This window comes from Macaca fascicularis, chromosome X (genome assembly GCF_037993035.2).
Source record: "Macaca fascicularis isolate 582-1 chromosome X, T2T-MFA8v1.1".
Lineage (NCBI taxonomy): Eukaryota > Metazoa > Chordata > Mammalia > Primates > Cercopithecidae > Macaca > Macaca fascicularis.
Genome location: NC_088395.1, coordinates 132,375,065 through 132,388,109, shown reverse-complemented (window position 1 = coordinate 132,388,109; position 13,045 = coordinate 132,375,065). Strand labels below are relative to the sequence as shown.

General features: G+C 40.7%; 1 protein-coding gene and 1 long non-coding RNA gene across 3 annotated transcripts in view; one reads left to right on the top strand and one right to left on the bottom strand.

Annotated features, from left to right (window-relative positions):
• Positions 1 to 2,912: 2,912 nt before the first annotated feature.
• Positions 2,913 to 13,045, bottom strand: part of LOC123570899 (uncharacterized) — a 454,883-nt gene continuing 444,750 nt past the window's right edge. The window contains exon 4 of the long non-coding RNA XR_006695113.3: positions 2,913 to 3,171. This is a non-coding gene — a long non-coding RNA (uncharacterized lncRNA). The remainder of the gene's footprint in view (positions 3,172 to 13,045) is intronic.
• LOC102137491 (DDB1- and CUL4-associated factor 12-like protein 2) lies at positions 6,632 to 9,423 on the top strand. 2 transcript variants are annotated; one of them, XM_065538790.2, is made up of 2 exons: positions 6,632 to 8,413; positions 8,502 to 9,423. In XM_065538790.2, exon 1 carries the CDS (start codon positions 7,000 to 7,002, stop codon positions 8,389 to 8,391), a length of 1,392 nt encoding a protein of 463 aa, XP_065394862.1. In that variant the 5' UTR covers positions 6,632 to 6,999; the 3' UTR covers positions 8,392 to 8,413; positions 8,502 to 9,423. The 2 variants fall into 2 exon arrangements, with proteins under 2 accessions (XP_065394862.1, XP_005594583.1); XM_005594526.5 differs by having other exon boundaries at positions 6,632 to 8,421.

The window sequence follows — 13,045 nt, the reverse complement described above, 5'->3', positions numbered from 1 at the left end:
CCTTTCTGATAAATGCCATTAAATAACATTATGAGAATCCTCCCATGTATAATGGGGGAACAGAGATCTGATGTATTCTGGGTGGTCAAGGAGTGTTTCCCTAAGAAAGTGACACTTGACCTAAAATCTGAAGGATAAGGAGTTAACAAGCTAAGACATCTGTGGGTGGCAGAGGGTTGTGGGGACAAAAGGTGGAAAGACCTACAGGGAGAAAGCATTTCATGCAGAGAGAACAGCATGCAAAAAGGATTTGAGGCATGAAGTTATTTCACATCAGTGAGGAAATGAAAAAGGGCCAGTGTGGCTGGATCAAAAAAGTAATGAGAAATATTGACATGTGGCTGTAGAACATAAGTCACATATCATACTGGGCCTTGTAGGCTGCATTGAGGATTTTGGTCTTTATCCTAAGACAACAGGAAAATATTATCTTTTTAAAATCAGTTTAGTGACACGGGCAGATCTGTATTTTGTGAGCATTACTCTGGGTACAGCCTGGATAATTGAATGGAGGAGGAAAAGAATAGTTTTAGGAAAATCACTTATGAAGGTGGCTTGGGAAAGGATGGTAGCTGTGGATATACTGACACTGAAATGAATTTGAGAAATGATAGAAGGTGGAATATTGAACCGGAAGATAAGAAATGTATGTCAAGGATAGTTGTTAAGACTCCAGTTTGTACAGCTTGATGGATGGTGGTACTATTCATTAAAACAGGGAACTATATAAGCTCAAGTACATGGGGGCTGAAATCAAGACCTTGAACTTATACGGTCTGAATTTGAAGTTCTGTTTTGGTAGCCAAGATGTCAAGTAGGAAGTTGAACAAACAGGTTTGGGATAGAGATATAAAACTGAGATGCCTTGGCATATATTATACATTTAAAGCTAGGAGTAAGTTGGTATTGAAGGTTGGGAAAATAGCAACTCGGCATATATATCTGGTTAAAACATTTCAGAGCATGGAATAGAATGATTTCTCAATCAATTTTATGGACATAATCTCCTCCAGGTCTTCTTTTATGTAACTAGCTAATATTGGAGCATTATCTATGGCCTTTTCTCAGTCACCTCTATCCAATTTCACAACTATCAACTGATAAGAAAAGCTCTAAATCTAAGAAAAGATCAGTTCTTTGTTTTGGGCACATATTTATATAGACAATTATTAGCAAAAGGAACCCAAGTCTGCTTCAAAAAATAAACCTTACAACTTCCACTTGGTGATCTACTAGCATGCCATAAAGTTATTCTTACAATACATTCTACCCACACTAATATTCATCTTTACGTTGGCAACAAAATAGACATTGATGAGCTGTATGTGAATAGACGAGTAGCTCAGACTACAAATAATTTATCCCCGTGTGTGCCAGTTTTCATAGTGGTGTTTATATGTGTTTCACAATACAGCGGACACTCAGAAAACCCTATTAGCATTGCTACCAAGCTGTCTTTGTAAAGTAAAGTAGTGGAAAGGAGGGAAGGTAGTTTTAAAAAATGTATTAGGTGCTTTATAATCTGCCAGGCACTATTCTTATTGTTATATATGTATTAACTCATTTAGCCATCAAAACAACCCCATGGAATAAGTGCTATTATCCCCATTTTAAAAATCTGGGAATAATTGCAAAGGGAATATTATAACTGGTCCAGTTCCAAGGCCAACACGCCCTAGAACCAGAATTCAAAATATGTTATCTGGCTCCAGAGCCGATTCACATAACCACTATACTGTAGTGTCTCCCACAAAACATATAACTAGCATTGAATCTATCCTCTCATAACACAAAGCCCAAGCTTGAACTCTGACACACTCCCTCCTCTTAGAAAATATGGAGAGGAGTAGAGCATAGAAGAGGTCATGCAGTCAAAATTGCCTTCTTTCCTCTAATGCTGTTTATAGTAAATGTAATAATGTGATAAGTCTTTCCTATCTTACCCCATCTGACAGCATATGCCTTTAGTTGTGCCATCGTAGGGAGAAACAACCTGCTGAGTCATCTATATCACTTTGTGCATGATGAAGTTTGGAAGAATAATCTGACTACGAACCAGGTTCATAGCTGCCTATCTTAAGAGACTGGAGAAGGTCACAGCTTGAAAATGTTATGACTGTGTTATAATTAGAGATTAAGGCAAAACTTATTCAATTTAATAATTCAAGAATATTTTGTCTTGTGTCTGGTATAAGTAACCATATCATTATCGTATGTTATTTTAAAACAAGCTTAATTAACTATATTTCTTTTTTTAGTGTCTTATATTTATACTTGCTGATAAAGATAATGCAAAGGCTATACATACAAATGTAAGAAAGATGTCACAAAATACTTTTAAGGGCATCTTTGTTTCATGTCTATATACAACATATTGGAAATGACTATATGATCATCTTTCTGAACACAAATGCCTCTATACCTGAAAATATGCTCCAATTTGTAAGGCCTTATTTGTAACATCTATTTTTCTATAGATTATATAAAAGCCACTTTCAGAATTTATTCAAACAGACTTGTTACTGATCCACCCGTCTTACTATTGCCCCACCTTTTTCTCAACTTTCAGTATATTTTTCCTGAGACTATTTTAGTTTTGGACATAAAATCTAGCACTTTTAACATAATTTAAATCACATTTAGACACAAGTTTATATTCACGATACCACAGGGAAATAACAAATATTCTGCCTTAATTTTTAATTGGTAATCTATCATGAGTATTGGCTAGACATCTCATTTTTTCATTCATAGATTAGAAAGGTGGACAGACCCAGTTGATGAAATCATCCGATGGTTCAAGGAAACATATATATATATATAAATGTAAATGAAAATAGATATATATAATAGTATAACATAACTTGTTTGAAATTATGTATATACAGATATATAGGTCAAAATAGGTCAGCATAAGTTTCTATGTAAATTCAAACAAGTTATGTGGCATTACTACAATTCAATTCCAGTCCCTCAATTTCTCCACTTCAAGTAATTTAATTTCAGAATATCTGCTACTTGTTGGATATTTCAATTTCTTTTCTCTCTTTTAGTTCTCTTTACTTATCAACAAGCCAATCCCAAGTTTTATAAACCATTTGCTGCTTACCTAGAACAGTGTGATGGTGGGAAAGAAGTAGGAAACATGTAACCTTCCGAGGAGCTTACAATCTGATTGGGAAAACAAAATGTAAATACATTAAGTAATTAGAGAACAGCATGAGACAGTGCCCTGAAGCCATTCATGTAAGACCCCATCCAATGGAGGGGGATCTAGGGTAGGGAGACAGGCAGTCTAATACAAAGCAAAAACCTGTAATAAACATAGCAATATCTTGGTAAGGACTGACAACATATTCATACTCACATAGAAAGTGGCCCTCAGAGGTAACCGAAGTACCTAACTAGGATCCCAACACTCAGAAAACTATGCAGATACCTGACATTTTTATCACATGCCATTGCAGCTACTGTTTCAACAATAAATGCACTATTTATGATGTTATATATTAGCAGATATTGTATTTTCCTGAACATGGAAGTAACCAGATGCAAAGGAAGTTCAAAATTGCAAGTTCATATACAAAACTGTACATCTTTCAATATATCTTGCCTTTGGTCTGGAAGTTGTTTGTACAGCTTTAAAGAGCTTAGAGAAATTTGAAAGCCTAGCATAAAAGAAATCTGTTTCAGGTATAATATTCCAGATGAATGTAACCTAGTTCATTTATCAATACATGATAGTAATCTGACCACTCCCTATAGACATATTATTATATTAAAATATTACATATTTATATTAACAAAAAGTGGAGATTTATGTGGATGTTTTTACCAAACACAAAAAAACTTGTGAGTACATATTACTGCATCTCATAAGTATTAATTAAAAGAAATGTCTAAAAAATAGGTCCCAGAGATGATATATTTGCCTTTAAATATCATACAGACAGTGCTGTACATAATTTGCATTCAGTATTTCTTTATTTATCAATTCCGGTTATCTTTAAGAAGCACAGAAGACAATGCAGATAAAATTCCAACAACAGAGGTAGTTTACACGGTTTTTAAGAGAAGGAAACAAAACAAAATGTTTGTTGAATAATATAGTCTTAAGTCATGAAAGTATTAGAGTCACACAGGGATTCACACCTTGACTTTATCACTTACTAGCTGTGTGACAATGGGGGAGTCACTACCTTTTCTGAGCCTCAATTTCCCTCATTTTAAAACAGGGCAATAAAAATAGAACCTACCTTATAAAGTTATTGCCATGCCAAATGTACATAAAGCATTTAGCATTTAAAGCATTTAGCACATCCCTCCAGCCCATGAATAGGTTTTCAATAAATAATAGCTGTTAAAAGCATTATTTACTTTTACAAACGTGGTATTAATGCACAACGTAATACTACTCAGCCATAAAAGAAAGAAATCATGTCATTTGCAGCAACATGGATGAAACTGTAAATCATTATCTTAAGTGAAATAAGCTAGGCACAAAAAGACAAATATTCCATGTTTTCACATATATATGGGAGCTAAAATTTGTGATCATATGTAGGTAGAGAGTGGAAAGTTAACGGAAACTGGGAAGGGTAGTGGGGAGAGGTGAGGATGAAGAGAAAGAGTTAAAGGGTACAGGCATACAATAAGACTGAAGGAATAAACTCAATGTTGGATAGCAGGAAAGGGTGACTATACCTAACAGAAATGTATTGTACTCTGGTGATGGACACCGTAAATACTCTGACCTGATCACTAGCCATATATACATGTAACAAAATTCCTCATGTACTCCATATATTTGCACAAATTAAGAAAAAGTTTATGTGGAGAAAAAACCATATATACATACATATATATATAAAATACATAAACTATATATATACACACACATACATATTTCAGTCAATTTGTTATACATATGTTATATATGACCAACCAGTCTGATAATAGCCTAAGATTTTTAGCCTATTTTAATTACCCCAACAGTAAAAATATATGCCATGAAGTCTTATATGATACCAAGTTTTCTAAGTTAGGATCATTTAGAAAAGAAAAGAAAGCCTTAAGATAGGTTAGGTTAAAGAAATTTGTGATCAGTTTTTCTCTAGTAATGTCACTTCCAATTATGAAATTGTCAACATTTTTTTTTCATTGTCAGGTTACTCCCAATCCATCACCCTCACCCTCCTCTTGATACAGCACTAAACGTGGGTAGGAATATTGAGGCAGAGAAGGGGAGGATGGGCACTAAGATGCAACAGTTGGACTGGAGTGACGTGAACGACCCATGGTGCACTCGGAGTTTCTGGGCTTGAGATAAGGTTGTATAAAGAGCAGGGAGAATGGGGAGGAAACAGCAACAAAGTAGTTTTCATGATCTCTGATCAAGGAAAGTTAACTCACCACCTGACTTCTGCAAACCCGCTTAACAAATTTTTTTTTTTTTTTTTTTTTTTTTTTTTTTTTTTTTTTTTTTTTTTGTGGAGGACGATTGGGGCCTGTGCAGACTTGGAATCAGCCACCAGCATTTCAGTACAATGTATTACTGTGGAATTGGGGGCTTGCTTTAGGATTGACTGCCCTAAAGCTTCAGAGCAGGTGTGGATCATGTAACTTCTCAGACTGCCAAACTCATGCTTTGAATATCCACACTCTCACCATTTTGTCATTTAGTCACTTTGCAAAGTTCTTTATCATCTGTGCCTATGGAAATCCTGTGCATTCCTCTGAGTACTGTACCAATGCCCAAGGGGGCCCCCCACACCAAGACAGGGCTCTGCCAAGATTCCTATGACTGAAAGTTTGGGCTGACCTTTCCCTCCCAGGAGAGAGGGAGGTACCCCTCTCCTGGACCCCTTCCCCTTCACTCCACCCGCCCTGGGCTAAGTTCGAAAGAACTCAATGCCTTAGAGAAATACCCTTCTCTTCACCCCTCACCCTCATGTCTCCACCCCTATCATAACTGCAGCCCTGGATGCTCCTGAGGCTGCTTTCTGACTAAAGGTCCCTGATACCGCCTGGGTGGAAAGCAGGACCTAGGAAATTGCATTTGAAACGCATCCCTCAGGGATTCAGGTGCTCAAAGACTTCAGTTTGAGAAGGGGGAAAAAATTATTTGGTTGAAACTGTTTAAGACATCAATCCAGGAGCTGAAACTGGAGAAGCTGCAAGTCTGACATGAGGGTAAAGGTCTCCCTGACGCTGCTGAACTGCCCCCCACCCCATCCCTTGCCAAATTCAATGTCTAACCTAAGCGAAGGGTGTCCCAAGATTACACCAAGCGCACACTGGTTTCTCCAAGTAGATCGTGGCTCGGCCTCCTTCTAGCCCCGTACTTGATTATATCTTAGGTTTCAGATTTTATTGAAGTAGGGATTTTAAGAAGGGTAGTTAGCCGTTGTCCAGAGGGTAGCAAAACAACGCGTGTCTGATACTGAGGACCTAGGGTGCCGGCCCTCCGCGACTCTGCCCCTGCAGCTCCGCTACCCCCTTCTCCCCTCCGCCCCCTTCCAGCCTCCACCCCGTGCGGCCTCCGCTACCCGGCAGGCACCCCACGCCCGCCCAGCAGCTCCTCCCACTGCCTCCGCCCTTCACACTCGGGCCCCAGCGTCGTCCTCCCCCCACACTGACTTCGCTCCCGCAGCCATCCAGACAGACACTCTTCCCGCTCTCGCCTAGGTCTGCACCGCCACTGCCGCCCTTGCCGCCCCGCTTAGCCCGGGCTCTGCTACGTCAGGCCGCGCATCTCTGGCCAGGTCCGCCGCTGCCGCCGCCGCCGCCGCCGAGCCTCAGACTGAAGTCTGGGAGCCCGGGATCGCACCAGCTTCTTGGTCTTAGAGATCCTGAGCTCTCGGCTGACGCGGAAGCGCAGCCATCCCCACCACCGCCGCCACGGCCAACACGGGTGCCACGCGCCGCCACCGCCGCCGGGCCGCCGCCGCAGCCGCTGCCGCTGCCGCCGCCGCCGCAGCGGATCGCCCGCCGCCCACCATGGCCCAGCAGCAAACAGGTAGCAGGAAACGGAAAGCGCCCGCGGTCGAGGCGGGCGCCGGGAGCTCGTCCTCGCAGGGCTTAGCGGCGGCGGACGGAGAGGGGCCTCTGCTACCCAAGAAGCAGAAGCGGCCGGCGACGCGTCGCAGGCTGGTGCACTATCTGAAGGGCCGGGAGGTAGGAGCGAGGGGCCCCGCCGGGCTCCAGGGCTTCGAGGGCGAGCTTCGGGGCTACGCGGTACAGAGGCTGCCCGAGCTGCTGACAGAGCGCCAGCTGGACCTGGGCACCCTCAACAAGGTGTTCGCGTCACAGTGGCTGAACGCCAGGCAGGTGGTGTGCGGCACCAAGTGTAACACGCTCTTCGTGGTGGACGTGCAGTCAGGCCACATCACGCGCATCCCCCTCATGCGGGACAAGGAGGCCGGGCTGGCCCAGGCCCAACAGGGCTGCGGCATCCATGCCATCGAGCTGAATCCCTCCAAGACGCTTCTGGCCACCGGCGGCGAAAACCCCAACAGCCTGGCCATCTACCAGCTGCCCACCCTGGACCCCCTGTGCCTGGGCGACCGCCATGGCCACAAGGACTGGATCTTCGCCGTTGCCTGGCTGAGTGACACCGTAGCCGTGAGCGGCTCCCGCGACGGCACTGTGGCGCTGTGGCGGATGGACCCGGACATGTTCAATGGCAGCATTGCCTGGCACAGCGAGGTGGGTCTCCCCGTATATGCCCACATCCGTCCGAAGGATGTGGAGGCCATACCCAGGGCCAGCACCAACCCCAGTAACCGCAAGGTGCGGGCCCTGGCCTTCAGCGGCAAGAACCAGGAGCTGGGAGCGGTGTCCTTAGACGGCTACTTCCACCTGTGGAAAGCCCGGAGCACACTATCCAGGCTCCTGTCCATCAGGCTGCCCTACTGCCGAGAGAATGTGTGCCTGACCTACTGCGATGAGTTGTCCCTCTACGCTGTGGGCTCCCAGTCCCACGTCTCCTTCCTGGATCCGCGCCAGCGCCAGCAGAACATCCGGCCCCTGTGCTCTCGAGAAGGTGGCACAGGCGTGCGGTCTCTGAGCTTCTACCAGCACATCATCACTGTGGGCACCGGCCATGGCTCCCTGCTCTTCTATGACATCCGGGCCCAGAAGTTCCTGGAGGAGAGAGCCTCTGCCAGTCTGGACTCTACGCCGGGGCCCGCAGGGAGGAAGCTCAAGCTTGCCTGTGGCAGAGGCTGGCTCAACCAGGATGACGTCTGGGTGAACTACTTTGGTGGCATGGAAGAGTTCCCCAATGCGCTCTACACCCACTGCTACAACTGGCCCGAGATGAAGCTCTTTGTGGCTGGGGGGCCTCTCCCTTCAGGCCTCCATGGGAACTACGCAGGCCTCTGGAGTTAAGGATGAACGCCTTGTTCTCAAAGTGCACAGGTTTACCTTTCAGTTCCGCCTAACTTTCCTTCTTCAGGCTGCATTTGTGCTTTTAACTTTGTGTGGCTTTTGTCTTCCAGGTGGAACCAGTCCAACTTACGTGTGCTTCGTGTATTAGGCAGATAAAGAGAGAGCGGGAGCAAGCCAGTGGGAGTGAGAGAGCACAAGTGGTCTTTTCGACAGTCAAAACTTTGGCTTTAAATCTCTCATTCACGTTTCCCAACAGCAGTATATTTTTGCCTTCTCATTCAAAGAGTTTTGGCTAAATCTTAATTGTATTCTGTCTTTCAGTGATTCACATACCCTCCTTCTTTAGGTTGATGCAGTCTTCACTACTATTCAGTACATTAGTTTTATCAATATTGCAATAGTGTTCAGATCTTTTGCACATGTTAGATGTGTGGTGTTTTGGGGAAATGTGTGCTACAAAGCATCTTTGGGGTTGTTTTGAGGAACATCATTTATAGCCTTACTCTAATTAGAAAATGCAGTTCAGGTTCTAGATTGCCACCATTCTAGTGTCGTACACACCATTCTGCAGTGTGATTCATTTTGATATTGGAAACTGAATGTCTATTGTTTGTATATTGTTGATGTGTAAAATGCTTTAAAAATATGTGCTCTTAGTTAGAAATCTTACAATGTTGTTCATACTATTAATCAACAATTTTGGTTATTCAGTAAAACTTTACTATCCTCAGGCCTTCCGTGTTCTTATTTAAAGCCGCTGTATTATGGCCTGCTTTTCTATGCTACAGATTTTCAGAACTAATCAATTCTGGTCTATGTATGTGGTAGGGCAATCAAGGAGGTATTTTTTGGGGTATATGGGGTAAACATCTCTTTAAATTCAGGTAGTTATTTACAGTGAAAAGCCAGTTGTGGCAGTTGTTCTCAGAGTAGGTGTTGCTGATTTTTTATTACTGTATACATGGATAATTCTGTATCCAGTATGTGATGTGTTGCAGAAAAATAAATAAAATGTGTTCATCATCTTAGCAATTAAGTGGCAGACTTAAGTTCTTAATACTTCAACATATGCTTTCTTTTTTCACTTTTCTTTCTGAGAACGTATTTATCAAAGTCAAAACTTTCTGAGACAGAAGCTGAATCTGAAGCATTAGCTATGCAGACATTACTTTGTACATCTCTTTTTGAAAATGAAACTTATGCTTACAAGTTAAAAGATTAAACAACATCTTGAATACGTTATGAAAATATACTTGGTGTAAGTTAGGATGGCTAGGTGTTTTTATAAAGTTGACTGAACAAACCATTTTTCAATTATACAAATATACAGGTACTTATAACTACTTACATATAAAATATATTTGTATATCTGTTTGTATATGTTATTTCCCATGTGAGGAGAAAGCATAGATGTATATCATTTTATATCTGCAGCTATTTCTTATATATTGAACCACATATATTAAGACTTACCACTTGATCTTTATTTGTGTTTTGTTTTATGTTAATTTAAAATAATTTTAATACAAGCACATGATCAAAAAACCATACAGTATAAAAAGTATACAGTTAAAAGTAAACCTCAAATCCCAGGATCTCTAGTTTCCAGCCCATAGATTAGCATCAGTATAATTTTTGTATATACACATTTAGATTTTCTCTATATATGTATAAGAACACATGTATGTGTGTATGGAATTTTTATATAAATAATAACATACTGTATGTATCTGTGCTTTTTTAATCACAAAATCTTAGAGATTTTCTCTTATACTTATCTACTTAATTTTATTGCATGCTGTTTTATTGTGTGATTGGAATACACTTGACTTATTCATTACACCTTTGATGATCATTTATGTTGGTTCCGGTTTTCTGTTACTGTAAACTATTCTGCAGTGATTACTTAAATGTATACATCTTTGTGTACAAGCGTAAATATATCTGCAGGATAATTCCTAGAAATGGAATTACTGATTCAATGAGTAAGTTCATTTTATATTAATAGCCATTGCTAAATCACCTTCCAAAGAGTTCTCACCACCTTAACATCCTACAAGTAATGGATGCACACCTGCTTTACCACACCCCTGCCAACAGTGTGTCACCAAACTCTGTGCTCTTTGCCAATCTTACATCTACTCGATCTTGATCCTTTCTTTCTAAGCCACTGTGGCTGAGTTAATTGGATTTGTTGTCAGAGTACCAAGTAGGTTCTGAAACAAAGAACAAGAAAATGAGGGCAAGCAATAAAATTGCTGCCACACTGAAGGAAGAGAGTACCCACCATTCAGGCTAATGTACCTGGAGATGGATTACACACAGGTACCTTCCTTAGATACTTAGCTGGACCTAGTAGGTTTCCCTGGTCTATTGCACCCAGGTTTAAGTTATATCCAATGTATAAGATGTCACTGAACAAAATACAAGAAAGGAGACCACAAAAGTCTGAACTTAGTGGGGTAGGTGTGGAGAGGGAGAAGGTTATTCAAAACAATGAGGGGAAATAAAAGGAACAAACAGTATTTCAAGTGAAGGATGAGGAAAAAAAAAATAGGTGGACTCTCAGGCTCTGACTTGAATATGAATGAATATTGACACCAAATAAAAATAAAGAAAATAGGCATAGATAGTATGGAGAGAGGATGATCAGTTTAACTTGGGACTTACTGAATTTGAGGTACCTCTGTGACATCAGGAGAACATACCCCATGAAGAATTGGCTGTGTATCCCAGGATGCAATTTATCACTTCTGGGAAGGTGAGTGCTATGAAACACTGGGAATCTTGTCCTTTCAGGGAAAAGTAGAACAGAAAAGCATATGAAGGATCTTTAAAACAATGAAAAGAGAGAAAGCCTGCTTCAGTGGCTCACGCCTGTAATCCTAGCATTTTGGGATGCTAAGGTAGGCAGATTGCTTGAGCCCAGGAGTTCTAGAACAGGATGGGGAAAATGGTGAAACCCCATCTCTACAGAAAATACAAAACTTGGCTGGGTGTAGTGGTACGGGCCTGTAGTTTCAGCTCCTTGGGAGGCTGAAGTGGGAGGATGACTTGAGCCCAGGAAGTTAAAGTTGCAGTGAGTAGAGATCATGCCACTGCACCCCATCCTGGATGACAGAGTGAGAACCTGTCTCAATAAATAAATAAATAAATAAATAAATAAATAAATAAGGAAAATTTTTTAAAAGCTGGGATGGGGAAGAAAATGGTAGAGACTGATAGAGGCTTATTCTACACAAATGTTGTGACCTTACCATGAGACGACAATATATCTTTTAATACTAAAATTATAATGATTTTGAGTCTCCACCTAAAAGCCATAAAGGGCAGCTTTTCACCCAGATAAGCCATAAAGGGCAGCTTTTCGCCTAGGACTCCTTAATACTGTCCACATTGGTCCACTAATTAGGCTTTTGAATTGCTCAACTGCTGGTTTCTTCTTGGAGAATGAAAAGTCAGACCTAGCTCACAAAGCAGGGCTTCATTTCTGGACCATTTATTCTCCTACTCTGAGACGTATCCAGTATTCCCAACACCCAACTGGCACCAGCATCCTTGACAGTCTCACAGCAGTGGAATATCACCTCATCAGCAGCTTCTGCTAGCCCCTGTTTAAGTTCTCACTTCAATACCACAAGTGTAGGCCTCTGCCAATTTTCCCAGTCTTGCAAAAAGCAAAGGAGGTGTCCAGAGGAGGATACTGCTTTCCACAGTATTACAATAAGAAAGCACAAATGCAAATTATTAGAAGTGAGAGAGAAGAAATAATTATAAGCACAGATTTCTTTATTAGACAAGTAAATGTAAAATCTGAGTGAAAAAAAATCATCAGAAAATACAAATAACTAAACTTCCCAATAAAAAATAAGGAACCAGATCAGACCATTAACTCTAGATATGTGAATATTAGTTTTTTAATGTCTATCTTTTTTATCCAAGAATATCACGCACATAAACAGATAATAAACACACAGAGTTGATCATTTTATAAGTAAATTATTTCACATTGTCAAGGAATATCTAAGTTTGAGGTGCTTCTGAGCATAAAGAGAAAATAATTTACTCTTCTTTATAGCAGGCCAGCAAAATATTAACAAATTTGAGTAAAATTGCCAAAAATAAAAGGGACTGATTTGACATAGATATATAGATCAATGCAACTTATCCTTTAAAACCACTGAAGGCAATCCATTAGTTCACCAAATCCGTTAGTTCACCAAATTAGCCCATCAAATTCATTAGTTCACAAAATACTACGGCAAAGTAAAGCTAGTTCCTTGAATTCAAGGAGTCTTCACTATTGAAAAATCTATTATTTCAATGTATTATAATAAATCAAATTAGAAGACACACATGCTCATATCACTAAGTTATAATAAATGATTTAATAAAACTCCTCTATTGTTTTGGTAAAATTCTTAGTAGACTATGTGGAAAAATTTTCTTCCTATGGTAAGTGTGTATATGTGTGCGTTTGTGTGTGTGTGTTTTGTGTTTCAAACTTCAACTGGAATCCTCAACATCAGAGAAACTCCTGTGAAGGTAAGAAACAAAACAAGGACTCCTAAAATCACAACCAGCATTTAATGTTGTTATAAATTTCCAGATCCAGCAATTAGAAAAGGTAGAAAATATTGGATATAAATAGTAG